Source organism: Macrosteles quadrilineatus, unplaced genomic scaffold (assembly GCF_028750875.1).
Source record: "Macrosteles quadrilineatus isolate MER2022 unplaced genomic scaffold, UCM_ALF_1.0 Scaffold_3__2_contigs__length_128488019, whole genome shotgun sequence".
Classification (NCBI taxonomy): domain Eukaryota; kingdom Metazoa; phylum Arthropoda; class Insecta; order Hemiptera; family Cicadellidae; genus Macrosteles; species Macrosteles quadrilineatus.
The window spans coordinates 52,596,226-52,622,835 of NW_026542596.1; the positions used below are offsets into that span (position 1 = coordinate 52,596,226).

Consider the following 26,610-nt stretch of genomic DNA (forward strand, 5'->3'; position numbering starts at 1 on the left):
CCGTGTTTAGCTTGGAAGCATCAGGTATTGATTGAAGTAACTAAACATTACATCAACGGGCGAGCTGTTGCTTGAGGAAACATTTCATTTGTAACACTGCTGTACAATTATATCTGTTTTGTTAAAAGTACCTGGGGACCGAGCCATGGCTCTGTGTAGATTAGTTCGATTGTTAATACGAAGGAAACTCACGTTTTATGTATAACTTATTTTGGCTTGTATTATTTAAGTTTCAGTGGAATTTCAATTTTTCATTATGAAAATTTTGACCTGGCAATCCACTTTTATTTATTTATTTTACAGTGGATGAAAGATCGCCCGTTTACATCTCCAAGCTTGAGTATCGCCCGAACCATTTGGCCCTCAACCTCCTAGACAACTAACAGTCAACATGTCTACAGACTAAAAAGAGAAAATGTTTTAGACCTTCCAACTTGATTTGTACAGCAGCTCTGAAATTTATTTTCTTTGCTTTTTTTGTTAGTGCTAAAGCTGTTTAGCTGCTAACTCATGCTTTCCAATTTATATTTTATTCTTTTTAATGTCATCATATTTACTTATTGTTTAATGTAAAACAACAGATTGTAATTTTTTTATACATTCTCCTGTCTACAACCCTTATCATGAAAAAGATAAGGGGCAAGCAATGGGAGTATGCAGTTTTATAGGGGAAAGTAAAAGCCGCAATAACTTTTGAACCATAATTTTTACAGCAGGGGTCGTACCATTTCGTTTACGGTTAAAAGGGCCATGCCATACTAAATGTTAATCCAAATCGTTAAAACCTTTTTATGTGAAAATTAATGTTTTCCATTTTGCCATTTTTTATGGGTTTTATGGCAAAAAACCACCATAAAATGAAAACATATAAGCATAGGCCTACTAGTACCGGTACTACTGGGAATGTGGTTTTCTAAGTGATGTAGGCCGCATACAGCATTTCGAAAACCACGTTTTGGGGCCCAGGGAGGTAAACAAACTTATATTTCCACCTACAACTCAACCTCGAAAAAATTGATGAAAACAAATTTTTCCACACATATGAGGGAGAAAGTAAAAATAAAATATTGTTAGTATAAGATCGTATCACCACAGTCAAGTATAGCATATTTAATTATTTAGTCTATGGTATCACGTTCAAACAGCCCAATTAGGTAACTGCAATGCCCAAGATGCATGTACCATCTACTATTTATTTAGTTAAAAGATAATCCGTTAAAACACAGTTAGAATCTCAGAAAATCAGCTTGGTGCAAATGATAACAATGGCAGAACTGTACTGTATTTATCAATCACTTTGTATACAAATCCATTATCAGTGCCGAGGAGATACGTTATGTTTGTGTATCCGGAGTAACAGAAAGATGATGCGATCCGTATATATCAAAAGATTGATGCCGTATCGCAGATCTTATACACTCTCAAAGACGTAATGCTAATGTATGTTATTGCCCTTTTACATCTGCTGGAGACATGTTTAGGGAATTTTATATCCGGTTTGTGTGCATTTTGATACTTAATTTCTTATTAATTATATTTTTACGACGCCGAATATTTACTTAGGTGAAATATTGCAACATAAATAATTTATTTGGAAATTATTCCTTTTCTGTTACCAAAGATCAAATTACACTGTACATTTTTGGTTAAATAGGCAAGACACATTTTGTCATCGGCCAACCCACGGGTATGACATGAAACACATCTGAACGTGCTTAGAATTGTATGATCAAATCAAATAATTTATTGTCCTTAAACCATAGCATAAACATAATAGGACGATATGTATTCTAAACCAATGTCGTACGTCAAATTTGCAAAAGAAATTTCATTGACGTGACTGAGAGAGCCAAATTTTGGGAGCCGATATTTTACTTGGTTCATCTTGGATTTGATTTTGGTTATATTTGATGATGTAGTCATAATTTCAACCAGACTAAAATGCCTAGTGAGGTACTATGCCTATATGTTTCCATGGGAAGCTTGTTGCCAGTTCGAAGATAAAATACAGGCCAATTTTAATATAGCCACCGGCAGTTTGCAGATGTTGATGTTCTAAAATACCAAATACTGTACCGTTCTCTTATTATTATGTGCACAGACAGTGTTGTGGTTGGTTGGGAATAGTTATTAATTTTCTTTTTTTTCACCCCGTCAGTTTTTCATTGCTACAGTATAATAAGTTTTTTGCTGTTATTTATTTTCATTCTATTGAAGTATAACAGATTGTAGAATTCGTATAACCGATTTCGAAGCAAACAAAATTTAAAAGACTAGGCCTACATTACTCCTGCGCTCCTCTAAAAATTTATTTGTTATGTCTTCTTATATTCTCCTTCAGATACCTACTGTTTATCTTTCTCAGCTAGACAACAAATTGGTTAAAAATATCCTTAATGGCTTTATTACGTATATCAAAATCAATGGGTGTATATTATTTTGTTTTATAATAGCAATAAAGTTAATTAGATTTGAGAAACTTGCAATAAAAATAAGTATATAAAAGTACCTATTTACTATCCACAATATTGGCATAAGTTACACTATGTTTACATGCCCTAATAAACAAAAATAATAAAAAAAAGTGAACTGGATTACTTACAAGAATTCAGTGGATAAACAGTGGCTCTATTCCAACACAACAACGAGGCACTTTGACACCCACACGATACGAACGCGGCGATCTACACTCGAAGCGAGCGCAACTGAAACTGAAACAAACCGAACCGAGTGGTTCAAAAACACAACACAGACCAGACGTACCAACCGTCCAAGCGCGCTCGCACCTCAACAATGACTGTCTCTTTCTCTCTCACTGTCGCACACGCACGCGCGTTCTCGCTGCCGCACGCACACACACACACCGGCCACAATTAATTAACCTGAATAAGCCCGGTTTACATGACACCGTTTATCAGCTTTTAACTAATTAACTGTCCAAGCACTGAAATAAAGTCTTTGGAGGAAAAAATTAAACACATTCTTTACAGAGTGTAGATGAGTAACGCTCCTTTCACACTATACGTTTTCGCTCGTGCGGTTATTAGTCGTATTTGCTGTATCGCATTGGAGCTTATGGCCCCTTTCACATTATACGATTACAAACCGTGTACGATTTTCACCCGCGTAGCGACCGTAGGTGCACACGGTTGGTATCCGACTCCCGCACGAGTAATAGTCGTGTCTACTGCTAGTGGACCATGTGACCATATGGCCCTTTTCACACTACACGGTTGTTAGTCGTGCGTCGTGCGGGAGCCCTCCCCGAGTGCAGTTCGCAGCGTTTTTGCTATATAGTTTTTATTTCGTTTTTCAGTTTAATTGTTTGGTTATTGAGTTTAATTACCTGTGCGCACTGTATAGTATTATTCAGTTGTTGTAATTAGTTTCAGTTGTCTTAAATATAGTTCAAATGGATGCAATAATTGTGTTGATTGCACGGTTAGGTTTAACCATTTAATTGAAACTAGAGTTTGTGTTTGTGTCTAGGTTTGTGTGAATATGTGAATATTCACGGGCTTTAGCGAATTTCCCATATAAGGAATAAGCTATTACCGTAAGTCAATGATGATAGTACTCATAGTAAGACCTAGACCCGGGACTGATTCACTTTTTCGTAACTTGAGCAAAAATGATCCGATTTTGATGAAATTTTGTAGAAACGTGTAAACCTACATTTATTCGAACGAGTTCGCGAACCAGCATGATCGGACTATAGGAACGGGGTTGTATAGGGGTTTTTTATGCATAGGGGCACATAGGGGGTTCATAAAATTTCACAATTTCTTTCCAGACCATTTCGTAGAGCTTAAAAAAAGAAATAATGTTTTATATTGAAGCGTTGTTGTATGCCTAACCATATATAAAAAGTGTTACAGAGATAATTAAAAACCTTTAAATTAAAAATTCCCATGTTATTCTAATGGAGTATAAATAAACTGTTGTAGTTTGCTTGTTTAAGGACATATTTTAATCAAATTTGGCAATTTTGTTTATTTCATACTAAGCTATCAACATTTCAACAAAAACACAACTCAATACCTTCCCTGTAGCAGCAAACCTAGGTACTCATTAAACTTAATGTTATTTAAATAGGGAATAAATCTGAACATTTTCAGGGTATATTTTAGTAGAAATCCAGCCAGGTAAATGTAAATTCGCTTAGTATGCAGGTTTGCTGCGGTGGGGTATTTTTACTTTGAATATTTCCACTGTGGCGACGAAGTCTTGGATTGGTTATAATGGGAGAAAATGTGAGAGAGTTTTGAAGGAGAGTGTACACAATTAATCATTATTCATTTGTACTTATCACTGTGAAAGAAACTCAACAATTACTTATTCTTTCTCTCTGCTTGCGTCTTTACACATTCTGAGTATTTACAAAATTTCAGGACGATATTTATGTTTATTTTCTTAATTCGTGTTCACAGTGTTTATTACGTCGATGTGCGCGTATGCGAATCATCTTGCATAGTTACAGTTAATCAAATAATTTACCATAGCAATTCCAAACTCGCTGATGTTTACTCATCATTAGATTATTTCCTGCTTTCGAGACCATTAGAGTATTTATTGGTAATTAGATAATGACCATGAGACATTAAATCCCTTTTGCTAAGTGGTTATATCTCATCCATAAACATTGTTTACTTTCAGCGATGTTCTAATAGCTGTTATAAATAGTTTATCTCTAAGTTACAAGTTCTCAAAGATTACGATGGTATACAATGTAGACAGTGTGATACACTTACGTTAGTGAACAAATTTTGGAAGAATTCACTAATATGTAGGCCTAATAGGTTAAACAATAGTGATTTATATAACAGACGATCGACGGTAAATTTACGTTTGATTTGGCCTCTATAAGCGTATCACCATCAACAATCGTCAAAGTACGATTTTTTAGTGTTTTATAGACCTGAATTAGTATGCATAGTTTAAATATTTGAATTTTTTGTGTATTTTAACTACATAAGCATGTTATACTATTTTTAGGTTAAATACATGATTGTGGTTTTGTGTCGCTAGCGTGTAGGCTCGTCAGTCTCCACGGTATGTAATTTAGTTCACATCACGCACATTCACGCCCACTAGTAACTAGCAGGCTGCCTAGCCCGCTAACATCGCAGTTTAAGGACATTTTGAAAAGTTTGAAACATATTTTGAAATTCAGCACGTTTTGGCTTACGATATCAGGTAAAGAGTATGTTGTGTAAATGCGGTAGTTTTTGAGAGGGAACACGATTTTAATTTCGTCCCGTGGTACGAACGCTATTCGTCACAACGCTATAGGGAAAATTGAGAAAATATAATATAGAATATGCATACCAACAGTAAAAAAAATCGCAACTTTAAGGTTATGTGACGAAATATTAGAGGAATCAGTCAAAATAATAACTAGGGTGGTCTGCCGTTACACTTTAGACGCATAAATGAGCGAAGCATTATTTAAAGATTGCCAATGGCTAAAGCAGCTAACACCCTACAATATGTTCCCATTCAACAGATTCACCGTTTGTTTGCCCGATATTATTTAAGTTCTAAAGAATGACAAATTTATCTGATAGTTCATACTGTACCTTTGTAGTGAAACTGGCCATCCTGACTATTTGCTTGTACTTTGTAAATGGGCATAGCAGGATGTACTCGTGCAATCAACATTTGTTCCACATCGTCAGGTCAGTTAATTCGTTCGGGACACTTGACACATCCATATTATTTAACGCCGTGAATTTAGTTGCATTTGAACGACAACGCGAACAAATCGGTGATTGGTTTGAAGCTGTTAGTTGTTGGCGGTGACAGTTAGTGCAAGTATAAAATTGTAGTGCATCTAATTCATGTTGGAATTGATTAGCTAACTGCCTATCATTATCAGATTTTTCCACCACTGCTTCATCTGGTTCTTCTTGTTCACGACGCCACTATCTTACAATATTTGCATTAGTGGTGCGACGACCAATATTACAACGCGGTCTTTGAGCCATGCTTAAAACGAATAGAGCAAAACTGTTACTTCCATTGATAAACTAACTTTAACCATGAAAGTAAACATTGAAATGTAAACAAAACAGTTACAAACAATTAACATATGTTTATCTATATATTAATAGGTTTAAATAAAACAAGATAAACCCATATGTCATAAACCCAATATAATTTTTCTTTCAACTTACATTAAAATAACAAGCGAAATTGCGTGACCCGTAAAATAAAATCCAGAAGGAAATTTGCAAATATTATTTACCAAAACATTGTGCTCAGTATTCTTTAGCTGTTGGCCAAATTTCATTTCAATTGGCCAAGCCATTACATTCTGATGCTCTTACAAAGAAGTTACAAAGTGAGGGAAAGTGAGCTACGCTCGCTCCGCTCAATAAATAGGCCTAGTTAAGCAGCGGTGACAAAAAACAAATCTATTTACGATGCATGGATACAGCTTAACGTAGACATTGGGTTCAGGGTGCATGGCTGTCGCGTGGGTGGTGCGCGGACGTCCGTTCCAGTCCCAGACGCCGCATGCAGGGGACATAAGACATAAGACATAAGATAAATTTATTTCCTGTAAAACTTACAATATACAAGTCATTGGAAAACGTCAAATTCTACATTATAAAATATACATTAAGATCTATGAATAAAAAGAAATTCCTTCAACATCTTATAATAAAAAGGAAATGCATACATAATGTGACCTGTCCTCACACAATGAGGACAGGTCACATTGTAAACTATTATCTATCGTAATAAATAATCACAATGAGAACGCCGCGGAAGCGGGGGCTTTGGTGGTCGTCGCAGGTGCCACGGCAAATTTAAAGTAGTAGTACCTGTACCTCATACAGTACTGTAAAAAATATATCAGTAAACATAGATATATTTACCTCTAGGTAAATAGATATGTAAATATCTATTTACATAGAGATAGGTGTGTGAGCGGCTTCATTTTAGAGCCAAGCTAGCTGAGCCTAGCCTACAAGTCTTTAAACACCAAGTCAGAAAATCGAGCTCTTGTTCTAGCTGAACTTTTTCATGGTGGAATGGCCTCTGGATCGTCTGAATGAACTATAGTGGTTTAAATTACCTTGTTACTGTCAAAACGAGCCTTTGTAGTTAGTAAGACTACAGCTGTTTCATGCTTCGAATGGAGCACATCATCAGGTCAGAAGAATGTCAAGTAGTCTTCATATTCCTCGCAGTGGAGTTCGTCAAAAGTTTAATAATTGAGCGTAGCTCTTTGGGATCAACTTCAATGCAACAAGTAAAGCAACATCACTCAATAACGGCAGAACACTAATTAGAGAACAAAACACATAACACACGGACACGAAAACACGAAACATTTATTGGTCGACCAGACGACGGCAACACACGTGATAAAGCGCCGATTACCGTCGTACGTCTGGTCGACCAATATCAAATGTTTCGTGTTTTCGTGTGTTATGTGTTTTGTTCTCTTCTGAAGCATGAAACAGCTGTAGTCTTACTAACTACAAAGGATCGTTTTGACAGTAACAAGGTAATTGAAACCACTATATAGTGAACTTTTACGATAGCAATGTTTTGGTTATCACAGATCGACAGCAATAACGTTTCAGTGATTGCGGAATACGATATCATGTTTCCGAGACCGTGGGAGATGATCAAGGATTTGGCTGCCATCGCGGAGGATTATGGATTTATTTTTGTTACCTCGGGAGATAATCAGGAGTTAGCCACAATCACAAGGACGATAATGATGTCTCCGCAACAGATGATGAATCAGTCAGCGACGCAACTCAACTTGCCACGTGCATCTCTCATTGTCTGTTAGGGCAGCGCATGACAACATCTTACCCTGGACACCAATAAACCATGCTACGGTCCTGATGGGGTGGGACAGAGTAAGAGAAGGGTTAGGCATTGGCTGCGATTAGCCAAGTAAACCATTTCTCAGTCACGAAGGGTTGTCAGCAGTTGTACACAGCATAGATTACAGAGAGTAGACTGCCAGTGTCAGTGCTTGGTTATAGCCTCCATTCGACGCCCACTCAATTTATGGATACGGGCGGTACTATTATATTACAACGGTCTCTTTTGGTCTGGGAGAACGTGTGCTGTTACAAAAGCAGGGATACGGAGCTCTCTTTCTTGCAACATGAACTGATTCCATTATTTTCACTATAAACTGTAGGTCCCTATTAATTAACAGCTGTGTCTAAGCGTCTAAGGAACCATTCGGCCAAGGCAACACTAAATAAACACGAACGGGAACGGCTGGCCCATGTGTGAGCATCACTCAAAAGAGGAACTATGGTCAAAAGCGATTAAAATAACATGGTCTTACAATAAAATAGCTGGATGCATACTGCGATGGATTTTAAATTATTTCTTACATCAATTAAGCGACTTACATTTCTACGGTCAATGACCAATTGGATCGTTCAGTTTTATAATCAATGCCTTGGTAAAGCGGTAAAGGGTTCTTACATTGACTATATAACACTAGTAGTGTTATATAGTCAATGGTTCTTATTATCCTTCTCTTCGCTGGACGCTGAGGCTGAGAGTCAGCTGGCTGAATTACATTACATTCAACAATCTTTCTTTGGTCTGGGGCCCTATTTTTGAAATGGTTGACTGTGAGTTGAGTGTCGAGTCATTCTATTTCCAATCGTTTCGTATTTTTGAAACGATTGACGGTGGACTTATACAACCAAAACTACTCAACACCTATCGAGCTGTTGAGTGGAGGTTGACTGCACTTACTTCTTCCTCTCTTTCGGCAAAAAATTACTCTTTTTGAGTCGACGCCATATTGTTTTGTTATTGCTTTAATTTACTAATTGTGATTTAGAGGTTATGTATTTGTTGTCAATGTCTTAGCACCCAATACTTTATGCGATTTTTAATTTTATTTACTGTGTCAATACTAGACTATTTAATCTATTTACTTTGTTATAAGACTATTTAATTTGTTTGAAATACACTAGGCATACTAACTTAATTGAACTTATTAAAAGATAATTATTGTTATTAGACCTATGATTTAAGGTATTAAAGATTGTGGTAGAGAGAAACAATATCATAGTTTGTTTCAATACCATTCACCTAATAAGGGGATCAAATTAATTTAAGTTACGATAAGCTTTCAGTGCAATGGCAAATAGCCATGAGCTTTAACCTAAATAAAAACATGAAACAAAACTATGAAGAAAACTAAAATAAGGTGATGTGTTCTGAAATAGATACGAAGAAAGCAAATAATAATGTATTTAGGACACAATAAAATAATCAAACATCCATAGTAAATTTTATTGTTAATACTTATAAGTTTATATTAAGGTACTTTTGCAATCACTAAGATTGAAGACATAACCTCAATCTCTCAAGAGCGGAGTTGACAGTTTACCTCAGTATCTCGAAATATGGTAGATTGAGATTAGCTGATCCAGATTTTAGAGTAAGAAGAGGTAAAATCGAAGATCACAAAAACTCTGCATTGTGATTGGTTTAAAATGACGTCATCTGAATTTCGGGCGGTCGTATGCTCTACATTTCCAAAACGAGTCACTCAACTAGTGATTTCCAACTCACTTCCAAACTGTTGGATTTCAAAAATACCAAATCCTGTTGTTGGTTGAGTTGAGTGTTGACTGTAGAGTCAACTGTCAACCATTTCAAAAATAGGGCCCCTGGTCAACTTTTTCTGTTATCGTTATCAGCGTTAGCGTTTAGCTTGCGGAAAGTGGTGTGGTGTGGTGTCTGGTGTCGGTCGCACGATCGGTTCTGTGGTTCGCTAACTACGTACTAAGCATTACGTACGTGTACACTCAATGGTGCAAGACTACAAGAAAAATAAGAGAAGAGAATTGAGAAAACCGGCAACGCAGCACGAGCGCGACACAAGCAGAAGCACACTACGACACTACGACACGACGGCCTGACGGGTACGATGCCATAGCTTATAATGTCATAGCTTATAATTGCGAATATGTTGCATAGCTTATAATCTTGAAAATGTGGCATAGCTTATAATGGAAAATTTAAAGTGTTCCATAGCTTATAATCGTAGAAATGTGGCATAGCTTATAACGGTTTTCTTAAAATGTGGCATAACTTATAATGGCATAGCTCAAATGTGCTGCAGCTTATAAAATCTCGTTTGTTCTATAGCTTATAATTTTAAAAACGTGGCATAGCTTATAACGCGCGGGAATTACGTCATAGCGGATGGGACAGCTGATCGATCCTGAGTAGACAAAAAAATTATCGTGCAATGGTCCTCAAATTATCGTATGGACTAGGACTAGCAGCAGCCGCTACTCGGCAATAAGAAGTTGCGTTAAGTGCAGCCAACGTAGCAAAACCAAAAGTATTTCAATTTTTATTTACTCCTGGACGACATATGTAATAGATGTATATATTAAATGGTTTTTTGTTGAATAATAGAATAATTTTTTGTATCTGCTGTTTTACTTTAATTATGTAAGCTGAAATATATTATCATAAGTTTGATATTGCTCGTGTTGCTTATTTATGCTATGCATGATAACTATTGTATAATATTTATTTTGTAATATTGTGTAATACCGGTGTAAAAATACTTTTTCATAGATAAAACAGTAGACTATGCAACATAAGTAGACTTCTCATCCCATTGTTGATTTTTAAGCTTATTTTTCGTGTCTAGTTCATGTACATCGACACTGATCGCTAGTGTAAACGAAATCTTGTTTCTATTATATTAGGGTAATTTTAAGATTTGTGCTTTACTGTTTGGTTATATAACTAGGAGACCAGTTATTTTTTATGATTAGATAGTTTTATTTGGTTCAATTAGGTTTTAAATAACTGAATTAACAATTAAGAAACATATTGTAAAAAAACACAACCTCTACAGTCGGCATAAAATAGCAATAAAATTGGCTTCAGCTTTTCAACAAGAATGACAAATCTTCCAAGGGACTGTTTGATCTATGATCAAAACATATTTAGTAGATTTGTCATACTTATGGAACAGCTTAAGCCCAAATTTTAGTTTTATTTCTGTACGGTGCAATGTAGATTATCGAGGTCATGTTTTGTTTACAATTTGTTTCACTGTTTACGCCTTCATTTAGCCAAATAAAACGATCTTGTCATAATGTCATGTAGCGGTCAGTGTCACAGGACAAGAACTACAGTAGACACAAAAACCAAGATTTAAAATTTACAAATTTACAGTCAGAATTCTGTGTTTAAATTTAGAGTTATCTAGCAGGTGTTCACCTTTGAGATTAAAGTTAAATTTAACAAGCTGGCCTTCCTCTCTATGGAAAATTAGAACTGTGAGTTTTAAATAAGAAAGTGCAATGGTGAGATATGAGACCTGATTATGGTTGTAAAGTATATTTTTATGGGAGCGCGTTAAGGTGCCACCATGGCACACAAGGATAATAACGTCGATAAATCGTTGGTTAGTTTCTTCAAATGGTAATACAGGGAGCCAGAAAGTAGTATTACTCTTCATGCAATATCAGGATGACTTTACCTTGCAATTTCTTAGCTATGGACCACTCTACTGTCCCATAAATGCAATTTTTATTCACTGACAGTTTATCACTCCTCCTCTGGAATGAAATTACCTTTGGGTCTACAATTTCACGCCACCCACACAACCCGTACAATATATAAGATAGTATCAATAAGAAATAATTTAAAAATTTATGTGATAAAAGGATTTCCCTCTGATTTTGTAATGAAACGTTATATTGCAAAGCATGACATGATAAAAGAAGAAAATCAATTTTAAAATCAGAAAATAACTTGCAAATACTTACTTGGTAGAATTCAGTAGATCCCAATAAATGTGTTTTGTTTGAAATACAATTTAGTAAAACGGTATCAGCATTCTGACACATACTTTCTCCCATAAGTTTGTCAACAAATACATGTGTGTCGATTATCATGTGTAAGCGGTGAGAGTAAATATACGGAAATAGGATTTGTACAATTTTGTTCAGAATTTAAAGGACTATAACATACTAAATTTTTATCAAAATCGTTTGGGCCATTTTTTAGAAAATCAATTTCTTCCGTTATTTTATGGAGCTTTTATGGGAAAATAACATAATTTTCAATAACTTTTGAACCGTAATTTTTACAGAAATGGGATTTGTACCATTTTCTTCAGAATTTAAAGGGCTACAACAAACTAAATTTTCTTCATAATCGTTCGGGTCATTTTTGAGAAAATCCGATTTTTCCGGTTTTTTTATGGGAAAATCGGAAAATCTCCATTAAAAATGAAAATTTCAAAAAATGATAAAACGCCTGGAGATACCATGGATTAGAACCTACTTGCATACCAAATGTCATCGAAATCGGACCACAGCTGTAGTCCCTAGCTCTGTACACATCCAGACACACAGACATCACTTCGAAAACCACTTTTTTGGGTCCAGGGGGACCAAAAACGAATATATCCACTCAAAACTCAAACTCAAAAATTTTGACGAAAACAATACTTTCTCCATATACTATGGTATAGGGGGAGAAAGTAAAAATGAACAGCTGTTTTATTAAAAAGTATTATTTACATGGCCAAAATGTAAACAACTCTGTGGAGGGATCTTTAAAGGCTTCTGGGATAGAGTCTTACCATAGTTTTATTTTTGATAACTCATCTACAGACCAAGATCTTTCTTTGGACACCTCTACCAAGTTTCTACGCCCAGCCGTTCTCTCAAATTAGTGGGGACAAAATTTCCAATTAAATATTTAGATTCCCCATGTTAATCTTATGGGAGAAACTCCAACTTTGATGGCCTGTGGGGCAAAGCCCGAGGATTTTTATTACAGGGAAAGGGGGCGTCTACACAAATAATACTTTATTTTGACACGTCGTTTGTAAAAATCCGTCCATTATTAACGGAGGAGTAGTGTTTCGTAGAAATCGCCTTCACGTATTATATATAAGGATAGCTCAAATTTACGTATTTCACTAAGGTTTTTAGACCAAAACATATAGGGCAATGTAATTACTGCTGGAATACATTTTTAATTGAAGTAAAAAATAAAATTTATATTTTTTCGTTGAGTAGTACATTAGATAAATTAATGATGATGCTTGATGACATGTGCTTGCATAGCTTTATTTGAAGACCAAAATTATCAAAATCGAGTGGGTAGAAAAGCCAAACGAACTCGAAAACACAAAATTTAACTCCCATAAATGTACTGGTAGTACACATTTTGTGCATATAACCAGAAATATACGTCAAAAAGAATGTCGATGCTTGATGGCAAATCTGGTGCGTCCATACCTTTAGTCATTATTATCAGTTGTAAGTTTAAAGGAGAAAAATAGTCTTAATCCCAAGAATACTGATGATTTCATTTGAATTACCCTCTGAATTTAAGCAACTACAATTTCCTTTGTGTCTTGCTTTTGCAATTACCATTATTATAAAGGACTAGGGCAATCTCTGACTATGGTCGTCTTAAATTTAGAAAATTCATGCTTTTCACACGGACAGCTGCATGTTGCGTGCTCACGTAGTGGTAGTTAGGCATATGCCTAAAAACTTATATATATAAGTTGTATAAATTCATAGATATACAGGGTGTTTTTTTTAAAAACTTGCATCTTTATTTATGTAAAAACCGCAATAGATAGAAATATGCAGTTTGCCAGAATCATCTATTTACGTAGGGGGCCAATTGTTTTGAATTCAACGTTACATTCACATTCCCCCCTGCCCCCAACTTAATTTTTTTAAGACATATCAAATGAAAGAGCATGAAAAAAGAAAATGTTTGATGATAACAAATTGAAAATCGGTTCATAAATTTGCAAGATAGTTCCCCCCCCCTCCCCGGAACTTTTTTTTTTAATAGCAAGGTACCCCTTGTAATATATCAAATGAAAGACCACATGGTTAGGGTAGTTATCACCCAACCACAAACTGTCGCAGTGGTTGCAGTGTTGTGACATAGCAGACCGATGTGTTAAGGAGCAGACGATTGTCGGTGCAAAAGCGGATAGCTTGACCTTGAAGCTATTGATGGATATTTCTGTCTTGCTTCAATTTCATTTTTGTCAAATGAACTGCGATGACAATACACATTCTGAATTGTAAATTTAAAACAGTTCCAATTACTCCATTATTATAGTTTGATGTTATTTTGTATTGTTTTAAATTACTTTTCCTTCTATATTAAACATTTCATTTTGATTGTCAGCAAGTTTGGTTTTGTTTGTTTGTTTGAAAAAAAAACCAAACAATTTTGATTGAAATTTGTCAGTAAAGGTCCTTATAATTCTACACAAAATAGTGCAACCCCCATTCCTGAAAAAATTATGTTTCAAAAGTTAATGCAACATTTCTGTTAAAAAGTAACCCAAGCATGATTTTTTATTGCAAGAAAAATTTAAATATTCTTCCCAAAGATCGGAAACATACGTTTGACAATAGTTTTGTCCATTGATGTAATTTCTGTGATATCAAAAATGATATATCCAAGTATTTATAAACAGTACTAAAATTCTAAAATGAAAATCCATACTGAACTCTACGTCATTAGCAAAACTTGACACAAGAAGGCACTTAGTTACCAAAATAGTCATAATGTAATAGGGAATAAGTAATAAGTTCATTTAAGATTTTATTTGTATTGATCAAGTGATTCAGTACTAAGTAAAAGTGTAAAGAAGAAAACGGATTTCTAACAACATATTTAAATATAAATATTCAAATATATTTTTACTGGTAAATACTCTCAAATACCTCTCGACTGACTGGTTCTTTACAAATTGGTTGCCCCTGGGTTGGAAGAACTAAGTGAACAAAAATATTACAACAGAGCGTTGGCAGTGGAAGCTTGATGTTAAATAAAAATTTAGTGGGCCCTGTGGAATAAAATTCCCCCCAGAAGTCCTTAGGGGACGTTCTTGGTAGTGTTTAGTTCTTCCAAGGCTGAAAACAATCAAAAGACTACACTAACCTTGCACACTACCACACTAAACTTAGTGTTGCACTCAAGGTGTATCTTTTGTAGTGGATTCTTATTGGTTATAATCACGACTCTTTGAAAGAACTATATTTATGCTAGGATTGAAATACCAAAGGTTAATGATAATCAGCAAATAAATCACAATTCCATATATTTAAAAATAACTTCAGTGGAGAATATAATTATAATATAACGATGACAAAAGGTGATGTGTTATGAAATGTATGGACTTTTTACCCTAATATATTTGCCATTAATGTTATCACTACTATATATCGAACCTCTCGGTAGAAGAAGTGATTGGCGCGGTTACAATATAGCCGCGACAGTGACATTAAGGTGTGAAATTTTAATGTTTGAGACGATCCAACACTCACAAAATCCAAAGACGGCTAGTGAAATCACATTGAAAAATTCCCGACTTTTCCCTGACGATTCCATGATTTTTTTAAACATTCCCTGATCGACAAATTCAAAATTACAATTTTAATACTAACTAAATCTTCAAAAGGAATAATCTTTATCTGAAGAATATATATGTTTGTTGACATGAAAAAAAATACATAAAATCTATAGATACAGGCTTGTAGCTTATATTCAAACTTTGCAGCTTGCTTTAATAAAATTAAACAGAGTTTGATAAGATGATACGCAGTTTATAACAACATTTAATTTGTACAAAAACACAAAATTTATTCGTACAAACATATTTTTATAGTTTTCCCCGACACTGCATACGTACTCTCACCAGATCGACCTTCACTAACAATTATTTTAAACATTTTACAATTTTCCCTGACTTATGACAAAATTTCCTGACTTTTCCAGATATTTAATATTCTCTGACATTTCCAGGTTTTCCAGGTCACTAGCCACCCTGAAAGACTATAAAATTGAAGTGTAGATCTCGTTGTCCAATTTGTTACACAGTATAACTGTACGTAACTCAAGGCAATGGTATGAAAGATTATTTATTATTTATAGCTAAAGAGTGTTATGGCGGATACGTCTATATTGGAATACACTCCCACTAACTACAATCACAAGCCAGAATCGAACCTGCAGCCCTTCCAAGTGTATTAAATTTTCAAATTAATTTCACCATTGGCAATTATACTCTTGTAACCTTTTGTTTGGAATAATACTGTGTTATGGGAACAATGTGTTTGCAATGACGATTATAATACAAACATTTTAATCAAATTACGTTAATTTTATCACAAATAATTGAACATTTATTTATTTTTTAGAATAATGATAATATCTATGACTATGTATCATTACCAATTAATTAGATCAAAATGGATACAAAATGTACTTATTAGTATCTGAATCTGAAAACATGTGCTCAAGAACAGGAAATGACAAAACATAACATAAAATGTAAGGGATTGTACGACCCACTAAGAGTAATTATAACACTAATACAATAAATAATATATAGTTACTTACAATTGGACGTCAGACACAAAACACTTAAGGAATCAGAGAGAATACGGATGAGTTTTTTTCCAAAATGCGGAAAATTGAATTTTGGTTGAACTAAGACGTGAAATTTCGGGAGCGGTACGTATAAGTTGGTGAGGATGAAACAAGTTTTTCCTAACTTAATTTAATTCCAAACGCGTGGCAATTATATCCCTGCAGGATATAGGCTTTAGGGTTTGTTGAAAATTAAATTTTTGCCATCTAACACTGCAAACTACGAATTGATTTGCACGACTCCACTTAACAACTCACCCCACACATAGGAAGGTTGGAGACACACTGGTCACTGAGACAGACCCTTGGCTAGAAGCTTTCCCCACCACGTCGTAGGGCCGTTGGGTAAGTCGCCTATGTCTAATCAGCTGACTGGATTTGCGTTTCTAATTTGCTGTTTATATTGCATCACATTCGGTACAAAAGAATGAAATTTAAATTTTGCTTGTCGCTTGTTTTGGGCGACACACCAAGCCTTAGTTGCAACCCAAACTTGAGCATAAATGGGGCCTAAGGTAAATATCAGGGCTATCCCTAGGGTTGGCAGCGCCCGGAGCAAACGTGGTTGTGGCGCCCCCTCCCCCCCAGTAATAATAGTCGCATTCACATATTTTAATCAATTTTATGTATATATAATGAGAAAAAAGTTATAAATGAACATAATATTTGAATTAGCAAGCCTATTCTTTAAATATAATAATCTTAAAAATTTGGTTGTCCGGATGCAGATTAACTCCTAGGGAGGAATTTGGAAATCCATTATGTCTTACTGGGATAATAATGAAGTATTTATTTTTATTTAAGGACTGGTCTTGGTTGTGTTACTTACTTTTTTTAAAGTTGAAAATCAATATGATTAGGCTCAATAATGGAGTGTATTTTAATGTTTCATAAAGAATAATAGGCGAACAGCATTAAACATTTTGGTTTATAAAATATTTTTAGATAAGGGTAGGGACCTTAATAAAACACACCAATGAATCATAATAGGTAGTCTATAAATTGGAGAAAGTTTTACTGTTTAAAAAATACTTCTTACAACACAATTGAAATAAATAAAGATTATAAGGCGAAGTTAATAGCTGAGCAACCCTTCTGCATTCTTCTGTCATGCTATCCTGAAACAAATAAACAATAACTCAAAATTGTAATCAGAACTAAATAGAGAAAGGGGTGTCTTGTTAACTTGGTGGTTAACTTGTCCTGGACTTTGCTGCAAGAGAAATTGAGATTGACTTAAAGGATCCTTGCACAAGAAGAGAGGATTCAACATAATTTTTCCATGGATATTGCACACACTTGCCCAGCACAGCACAAACCTGCTAACAGCAGGCTACTATTAAAATTAAAGTAAAGTAAAGTACTGTAGAACCAAATCAGATTACGCTCTTGTGTCCACCATAGCATTATAGAACACCATAGAGGACTAAACGGTTTTCATAGTCTTTTATCAATTATGTATTAAATGTATCCATTCAAATACATACAAATTATAACCCAATGAATGATTGAAATACATGTCATGATGAAACCATACAGCGGTAGCCCAAGTACGGCTTCATCATATAAAATCATATGCTAGTTGGTCTGACCATACTGGGCAGGAGTAGAGTGGCCAGCTGTGCTGCGGTTAGCGTATCGTGCGGACGACGACGTTTTGTGACCACGGCATTCAATGATGATGTCTACACAGCCGCGGAAGATGTTCATGATTTTGACGCGATTGCAGAAGACGACAATAGCGAATAGTAATCATTTTGTTTGCAAGAGTGGTAGTGCTGGTAACAGCTGGCGAGTAGTCGACGACGTCACTGAATTGAATACCTGATAACTGATATCGAACAGCAAAAACGTTCAAGCGGCAGATCGCAAAACCTTTCTTTGACCGTCTATATTTACTCTTTTGTCTATGACTATAGTATTACACATCTACCATACCCATAATGTTCTACCACTTCACCCAAACAAAAGAAAAAATTAATTAGCCTATTAAAGATTCACAAAATATCACAAATTATTCGTGAAATTAAAAACATAAACATAACTGTAAACAGACAGTTATCATTGTGTATCACAGTTTTTTGTTGCTGCTTAGTTCAAATTAGCTATTTTCATAAATGAAAAAAAATAATAGTGCTGCATCCTGTTGGTAAATCTTATAACTTTTTTTTTTAATAAAAAGAGGTTGGCGGCCTCTTTTAACCTTGCATTTGCCCGTCCACAAAGACTACAGATCTGTGCGTGGAACGTATCCAGCAAAGCAAGGGGTGAGCCGTTACAGTACAAAGGTGAACTGTACTGATAAAAGTTAGTGGCAGTGACCAGGATCCGAACCCACGACACTACTGCCTTGGGCCCGAAGTCCGCGACGCTACCGACTGAGCCACCGACTCACCAACTTAATGCAACTTTAATCAACTTAATCAATTTTTAATGCCTTTGCATATCATAGAACCAACCTTTTTAGTTGAATGCCAATCGCAGCACTGAAACGGAGAAATTTAAAAACAGTATTTTCTTAAATAACATGCCTTGTATTATTCTGTCACCATAGGTAACTCTGAAACTTGAACAGTGCTGTAAGTTGATTAAAGTGTCTCTTTTTCCAAATATAAAAACTTAACCGCCACAGCACATCATAAGTTAATGTTAAACAAGAACTGAAAATGCTTCTTAGTCATATTGATAGCTTAGCCAAACTTACTTACCTTTATTGCTTTTGATTCTTTTCCAAGAAAATTTCTCTCCTTATTTGGCCCCAAATAAGCAGACAACTTCATCAATATTGTTTACATGTGAAGTACTCCCATACATTAACACCAAACATTTGCAATGCTCCAAGCTTTACAAGAAAATTTACCTGGAACAAAAATAGGCAGTGTACATCATTCAGGCCTACTTCTTGTTAAAAGTAAAAACAGAATATAGAAACAATGACTCAAGGTAGGGCATATTTTCTTTCTACATATATTTGGATTTGTAAATAAAAACTTAAAAACCCAATGGCCACTGGTTCTCTCAAACCCAAGTGTCTTTACCCAGGTGGAACTTATAAAGTGTGTTTTTTATTAAAACATTAATAGCTTAGTACTATAAAATAAAGCTATCAAGTTTGATTTATAATAAATATAGCCTATATATTTATATAGAGTAAAATATAAATTAAGCTTTTTGTTGGTCGCAAAACATAAACAAATAAAAAGTAGAAGAAGGTAGCTTCTAATGTTATTCTTATGGGACAAATTTAAAAATGTATTTTTAGGGTTTTATAATTACTACTGAACAGAATCGTCTAAATTTTATGGTGTCTTTCCATTGGTGTCATAATTAAGATTTGTGCAATTTTTTAACACTATAGGTGCAACGGTTAGCTTGAGTTTTTTATGAGAACACTTACACACACACACAGTCAAGCGGACAACTAATCCACGACTCCGCTATACACAACACGATACATAGATGACATATTATTTTTTTTTAATTTCTTTAGAAAGGTCTAGAGAATAATTGATAAATTTTGTGTTTTAAGGTATTAACAGTATTAATGGTAGAATAAGTTAAACGGTACAGTTTCTTAACTGGGCTACGATAATTTTATTGAAACTATCGATTCGATTAGTAAACCTACATGCGATTTTTTCACCATCAGCAAGTTTGGTTGGTTAGGTTAGGTTATGATAGTTTAATTTTATAATAAACTTAGATATACGGTAGGCTATTTTAAAATATCAATTATTAATCAATATTTTTAATTTGAGAATGAGAATGAGAATGAGAATTTTATTTTCTCATTCTCATCAATTTTGCATGATTTTTTTAGTTTTTTTCCAAAATAGCCACTCTCATTTAATTTTGTAGAATGAACACTTATTTTTATGTATGCTTTAGTCAGCATGTTTTACTATTGTACTTATGACTGTCTTGTGCATTTCAAGCATCCATGACAAGATCGATTGCATGTAATTTTGCCTAAAGATCAATAAATGTCTTATGTCTTAACAGTAACTTACCTAAGTTAGTTAGCCTATATTTCTAAGCACGCTGCTTCAAAAACAGACAATTCCTATCTTAAGTTAATACACCTACACCTTGTTTATGAATGTAGGCCTAAGTCATTAGTTGAATAGGCTGCACTTTAGTTTACATCCTACACTCATTCTAATCAAAAATATCAGTTAGATTATTCGATATTTCAATTAGGCTATTTCATTAATAACCGAACTTGATAGCCTACTTATATCGTATATAGGCCTACTCGAATACTTGATAATCATTCTATATATTCATTCGAATGAGTGTAGGACGTAAACTTAAGTGCAGCCGTTGAATACATTTACTGATATTTTTATTAAGTCAATTGTTTATGCCTGTCACAGGAAATCTGTAACTTAAGTCACAGCTAACTTAAGCTTAAGTAGGCTAGGCAACTGTACCTACTAATTTAACTTAATTAATAACACTCAAGCAAATAATAGCCTACTGCATTTTGTTACTTTGAATAACAAGGCCTAGGAACAGGATTGGATTAAAACTTACTGGATTTCAACACCACAATATAGTTTTGGAATTTTTTGATGTTTACAATTTATTAATAATCATTGTTCCTCTCCTTTATCTTCTGTCAACACCAGCCAGACCATTGACAAGATTCATTAATTTTCAATGCCGTTATCCTTCACTTCACTTCATTGTCATATCTTTTAACTTCTCACTATAAATATTTCTTGCTTTTTCATTGTCATACACCATGTAATTGTTGCCATTTCTCGTATAAAAATCGTGTATAACATTTAAATAAATAAATGTTTAGGTTATAAAATACCATATTATCGCCGTTGTCAGTCGTCACTCGTCAGTACGGTGACGGTCAATTACAAATTACAATAATTATCGTATCCTACCATAAAATATCGTATATATGGTAGACCTGACTGAAGCGAGCAGCTGATGCCATTCCCACAATGCAACATTCTCCTCAATTATAAGCTATGCCCCAAAATCAGAATTATAAGGTATGACTCAAAATCAGGATTATAAGCTATAGAACAGATTCGGAATTATAAGCTGTGCCACTATTTGACCATTATAAGTTGTGACACTGAAAATGTTTCATACCTTATAACGTTTTAGAGAAATTGTGGCATAGCTTATAATTTTTCGTGAAAGTGTGGCATAGCTTATAACTGATTATAAGCTATGCCACATTTTCAACATTATAAGCTATGGAACAAATTCACGATTATAAGCTATGACATTATAAGCTATGACACCCCACGGCCTGACGGCCACTGCAGCCCTATGATAAGTCCAGTCAAGACGAGAAGAGTACACAATTGAGTTATTGTGCAAAAACAATACCAATACATTTTTAATAACAACTTCAAGATTCTGTAGATGTCATCGCCTATTCAGCTTGTGTAATTCAATGGTAAAAATTGAAATATTTATACAATCCAAGTTACAAGAATAACTTACTAATAATAGCAAAGGCTAAGATAGGCTAACAGTAGATTACCGGTACCTTCAGTGTTTTGGCTTTTTGAACATAGTTTTTGTGTGGGTTTATTTTGCAAATGTTAACTTAATACTTGCGCCACAGACATTTTTGCTTTTGGAGATAACTTAGGTCTAGGCCCAAGTTACTGAAATCTTATGCTATTTCAAATACCTAAGTTAATGTCTCAAAAAGCGAACCCCTAGATGGTAGGGTATACATTAATTAACCTATTCCTATGAACTAAATAAAATCAATGTCACCAACTTTTTCTGATTGCCTTAATTTACTAACTTTATTATTGGTTAGCTTGGTAATGAGAGTATTGAACTACCGATAATGCTGTTGTAGTGAGGTTAGGATCGCTGATTACTGTAAGCCTAATGTTGTAACTTGTCAAATACTTCTGTAACCTAACCTGATCAGATTTTCTGCATTGGAAGTCATCACACTTCTAACTGCACTTTGTACACTTGTAAAATCCCCTACAATCTATTGGTTGTTTGACAGGTTTGTGCTTTTTGTTTGAATTAGTGAGGTTAGCCTAACCAAACCTAAGTAACTCTTCTTCAAAGTGGAACATCTGGCACCATTCCATCTTAGATCTTGGACCGTTCACTTCTGTGACAGCGAGTTATCATAAAAGAACTTGGCAAAATTGTACCGGTAGTAATTTTCTTATAATCATGTCTCTAGTAAACTTACGTTCGTAGGCTACTGTAATTTTAACTTTCTTATGGATTGCATCTTAATATACAGCTGTTGCTCTTGGCTACAGTTCTGTAGAGAACATGTTTTATATGATTCAATATCAATAATAATTAGGCCTATCAATTTAGATTAGTTTTAAAATAAATTAAGGGTAGGCCTATATCACTTTTAAAATATTAAGTTTATTTTTCTGATGTAAACATTGAATTTAGTTATGATTTGATTAACTTACATTTGTATTGGTGCTTAATGAAACTATAACTTGTAATAGGCTACTTTAATACTTTCTTATGAAATAAAAATTCAACCAAAAGCAAAATGTAGGTCTATTTTATGAGACTTAATAACTCAATAAATGAATAAATAATAAAGGCCTTATGATAGATAAATAAGCTATTATAGTTTCAATTTTTATTTGTACAATTTCAGGACAAAAGAAGACTAAAATAAACAAACAACTTCATTAATGATTTGTTATTGTTTTTATTTATGGTAAAATTAAATTCAATGCGATTGAACTGAAATTACTTTAGGCTAATCTAGTAATTTCTTGTATGGCAGGTTCTATGGTTACCCGTCTTCTTAAGTAAAATAAGTCCTGAGATGTTTTAATACGTTACCGTAGGTCCGTAGGCCTACCACTTGTGTAGCTTGTTTGGACAGTCGCTCATGGAAGTGCACAAGATAAGGCTGTTGCACATTTAACCTCCTATTTGGTGCAGACGGTACTTTCCTGTTTAGGGGAACATTCATTATTATCGATGATTTCTTTTCGATATATCGATATTTTTGTTTTCAGTTTACGATCCATATTCCATCTGTTTTAATATCTTCAAACGCATTTAAATTACAGACAGACAAACAGACATAGCAAATAGATTTAAGTTATACTTGGTTCGATAACCGAGTTATAGCTAGTTAGAGAATAGGGAACTAATCTTGTTTAGGCAAAAATATTAACCTATATATTGGATTAAGAAATGAAACTATTCTAAACTATAACCTAACATGACTAATCAAACTTGCAGTATGCTAAGTTACCATTTCAAAATTCCATTTGGTAACAGAAAAGGCATATGGGAAATAGGCTATCAAACGGAATTTTGAAATGTTACAGCAAGTTTGGTTAGTTAAGAACAGTTTCATTTCAATATTATATTTTTTTATTGTTTGTTGATACTGAACAAAATTTATTTATTGTTGTTGTCAGCTGATAAGTTTCTGTTAATATCAATATATCGAATAAAAAATATCGATATATCTAAAAGAAATCATTGATAATAATGAATGTTCCCTTAACAGGAAAGTACCCAGTAGACAGTTTTAGTTGATAACACATGATACTTAACTTACGACGTCGACACACGGAAGACTGTTATTCAACTGAAATCGGCAACTAGTTGGACAAACTAGTCGCCTGCGTCCCGACCAATGTAGTTAGTTGGGACATTTCACACAGGCCCACTTTTATAAACGGGCAGACTGGGCATATGCCCAGGGGCGCCGAAGGTTTGGGGCGCCCCTCAACCACCGCCTGCCCGCACTAGGAAAAATGGGGGCACTGCTTTTGGGTTTGCCCAAGGCTCCACCGACCCTTAACGCAGCCCTGAATGCACACGGTGCGACCATAAGCAACCGGACCTGCCAGTTGGAAGGTGATTACAGTCGCCTGGTTTGATCAACTTTTCCAGCAGCATTTTTGTGAATATTGTGAGTATTGACATCCTGTACATGGACTGAAATTTTGTGTCTGTTTCTTGTAATGCAGCAGCAGCTAAAGCAGCTACAAAGAGCCTACATTGAATATTTGTTTCAACATAAGGATGTACCCATTAATACCTTCTACGTCCTCTACGCTTTCTTGATTGTCTATAAAACACCAGGGCTTCTTCATCACTACTACTCATTTCAAACACCATACACAGTACACAGTATCGTTATATCAAAATTAGAACTCATTCAATGTCTCAACTCATCTACAATAATTTCAGTCGCGCCCAACTGCAGATTCAACCAGCGCAACTGCAGTTGTAATTGTGTCACAAAACAATTGGTTAAACTTAAGTTGGGTTTCAGTCTTCCCGTGACTAGACCGCCTAACCGTTCTTGTTTTTCACCAAACGAGGGAGGACACAAAATGCATTGTGATGTTTTTTTTAGGAGACGCTTGGCAGTGGTGTGTTGAAGCAGATAGCCGAAGCCCTGCTAGAGACTGTCCAGTGCCCTGTGTGTCTCTCAGCTCTGCGTCCACCAGTCACATTGTGCTCCAGCGGCCACGGACTTTGTCCGGACTGCAAACCTACCATTGAAGTCTGCCCAACGTGTCGCGAAAACTTTATAGAAATCAAACCAATCATTCTACACCAACTGTTGGAAGCCCTACCAAGGGATTGTCAGTACAAATCTCTTGGTTGCGCTGAAGTATACATCCCTGGAGGGAGTCACGAGCAAGTTTGCTGCTATCGCACGGTAGACTGCAAAGTCTTAGAATGTGGGTGGACGGGTCAAGCCAGGAGATTGAAGGATCACGTAATGACTGCCCATGATGAGACTGTTATTGTGGAAGAGGTGAAGAGTGAACTTACCTGGGACTACTTAAACCGTGATGAAGATAGCTTCAAATATATTCCGTTTGTAGCTGATGATCAAGTGCTATGGGCATATGTTAATTTAAGCGTTCAAGTTTCCAAGCTGTGCATTTCATTCACTCAATCCCCCGTAGGAGCGCCCAGAAATCAGCATTTTGCCATTGTTCGTTTTAAAAATGGGGTTTTTGAGTTCACCCATACAATTAAGATTCCACTGGACACGTCTGACGCTATATTTGACTTCCTTGAAGATCACTGCATGATGATTCCTGTTAGTATGTTGTCACGGTTTGTAAACCAGGATTCTTCACTTGAGTATAGCATTCAATTTGTCAAAGAGAAAATATAAATGTTGAAAAGAGCAAGATCAAATGAATATACCTGAGACAAACTTTGCAGTTCATTGGTTGGTTATGCCGGGTTTGAAAAAAGGTTTTAATTTGTAATCCTTCATTGAAGATCACTTATTATATTCCCTATTACAATATTCAAGATAAAAACAGCACTTGCATTAAAATAATAATTTTTTAGAATTAAGGAGTTTTGTTATAGGTTAACCAGGATATTTGTATCTCTTGACACAAGTATGAAATATAATATTTGGTAAAAACATCTGGTGGTTTATTTATGTCATTGAATTTTAGAGTATGATTCTTTAACCGGCAAGGTTTATACCCAGAGGTAGCTACTACCGCAGATTAGACATATTCCCTTGTGTTGGTTAGTATATGCCACTTACTGGGTATATGGTTACCTACTACCATACCAAGCAACACAAGTAGACTTCTCATCCCATTGTAAATTTTGAAGCTCGTTTTTTGTGTCTAGCTCATGTCTGTTGACTGATTGCTAATGACAACAAAATTTAGATTATATTATTTTAGGATTAATTTTATTTTGCGCTTTACCGTTTGGATATATATGTATAACTAGGCGATGATTTATTGGTTATGATTAGACCATTTTATTTGGTTAAACAAGGTTTTAAATAACAAGATACAAATTGTAAACAAAACACAACCTCTACAGTGCACCAGACAGAACACGGAACTAACAATAAAATTGGCTTCAGCTGTCCTATAAGGATGAGAAATCTACTAAGGGAGTATGTTTTATCCATGCTCTACCTATCTTTTATTTTATCACTAACTTTTTGATAGTGAAAATAACTACACTACAGTACCCTTGGTATTCTATTGTAAAATACAAAGATTTTGTGCTTGTAATTTTTTACTCTTTTTATGTTTTGATAAATTTAGTGGTTGTATTTTGCTATAACGCCACACATCTAATAAAAATTAAGTTATACGTTGACTATTAATATACTCAATGAGTATTAAACTTAAATTGAGTATATTA

The 26,610-nt window shown here is 34.8% G+C and overlaps 2 protein-coding genes and 1 long non-coding RNA gene across 3 annotated transcripts in view; 1 reads left to right on the forward strand and 2 right to left on the reverse strand.

Annotated features, from left to right (window-relative positions):
• The window catches only part of LOC128989669 (uncharacterized), a 104,394-nt gene extending 101,620 nt beyond the window's left edge, over window positions 1-2,774 (reverse strand). Inside the window, exon 1 of the mRNA XM_054411636.1 lies at window positions 2,603-2,774. The gene's annotated coding sequence lies outside the window, so the exon portion shown is untranslated. The remainder of the gene's footprint in view (window positions 1-2,602) is intronic.
• A 14,682-nt stretch (window positions 2,775-17,456) lies between these two features.
• Window positions 17,457-21,157, reverse strand: LOC128988570 (uncharacterized). The gene is made up of 3 exons (XR_008490404.1): window positions 20,995-21,157; window positions 19,167-19,318; window positions 17,457-17,576 (listed from the first exon to the last, which is right to left on the reverse strand). It is a non-coding gene; the product is annotated as an uncharacterized LOC128988570 (long non-coding RNA).
• Window positions 21,158-21,739: 582 nt separating this feature from the next.
• Window positions 21,740-25,863, forward strand: LOC128989831 (uncharacterized). The gene is made up of 2 exons (XM_054411900.1): window positions 21,740-21,886; window positions 24,824-25,863. Exons 1-2 carry the CDS (start codon window positions 21,884-21,886, stop codon window positions 25,598-25,600), a joined length of 780 nt encoding a protein of 259 aa, XP_054267875.1. The 5' UTR covers window positions 21,740-21,883; the 3' UTR covers window positions 25,601-25,863.
• Window positions 25,864-26,610: the final 747 nt, after the last annotated feature.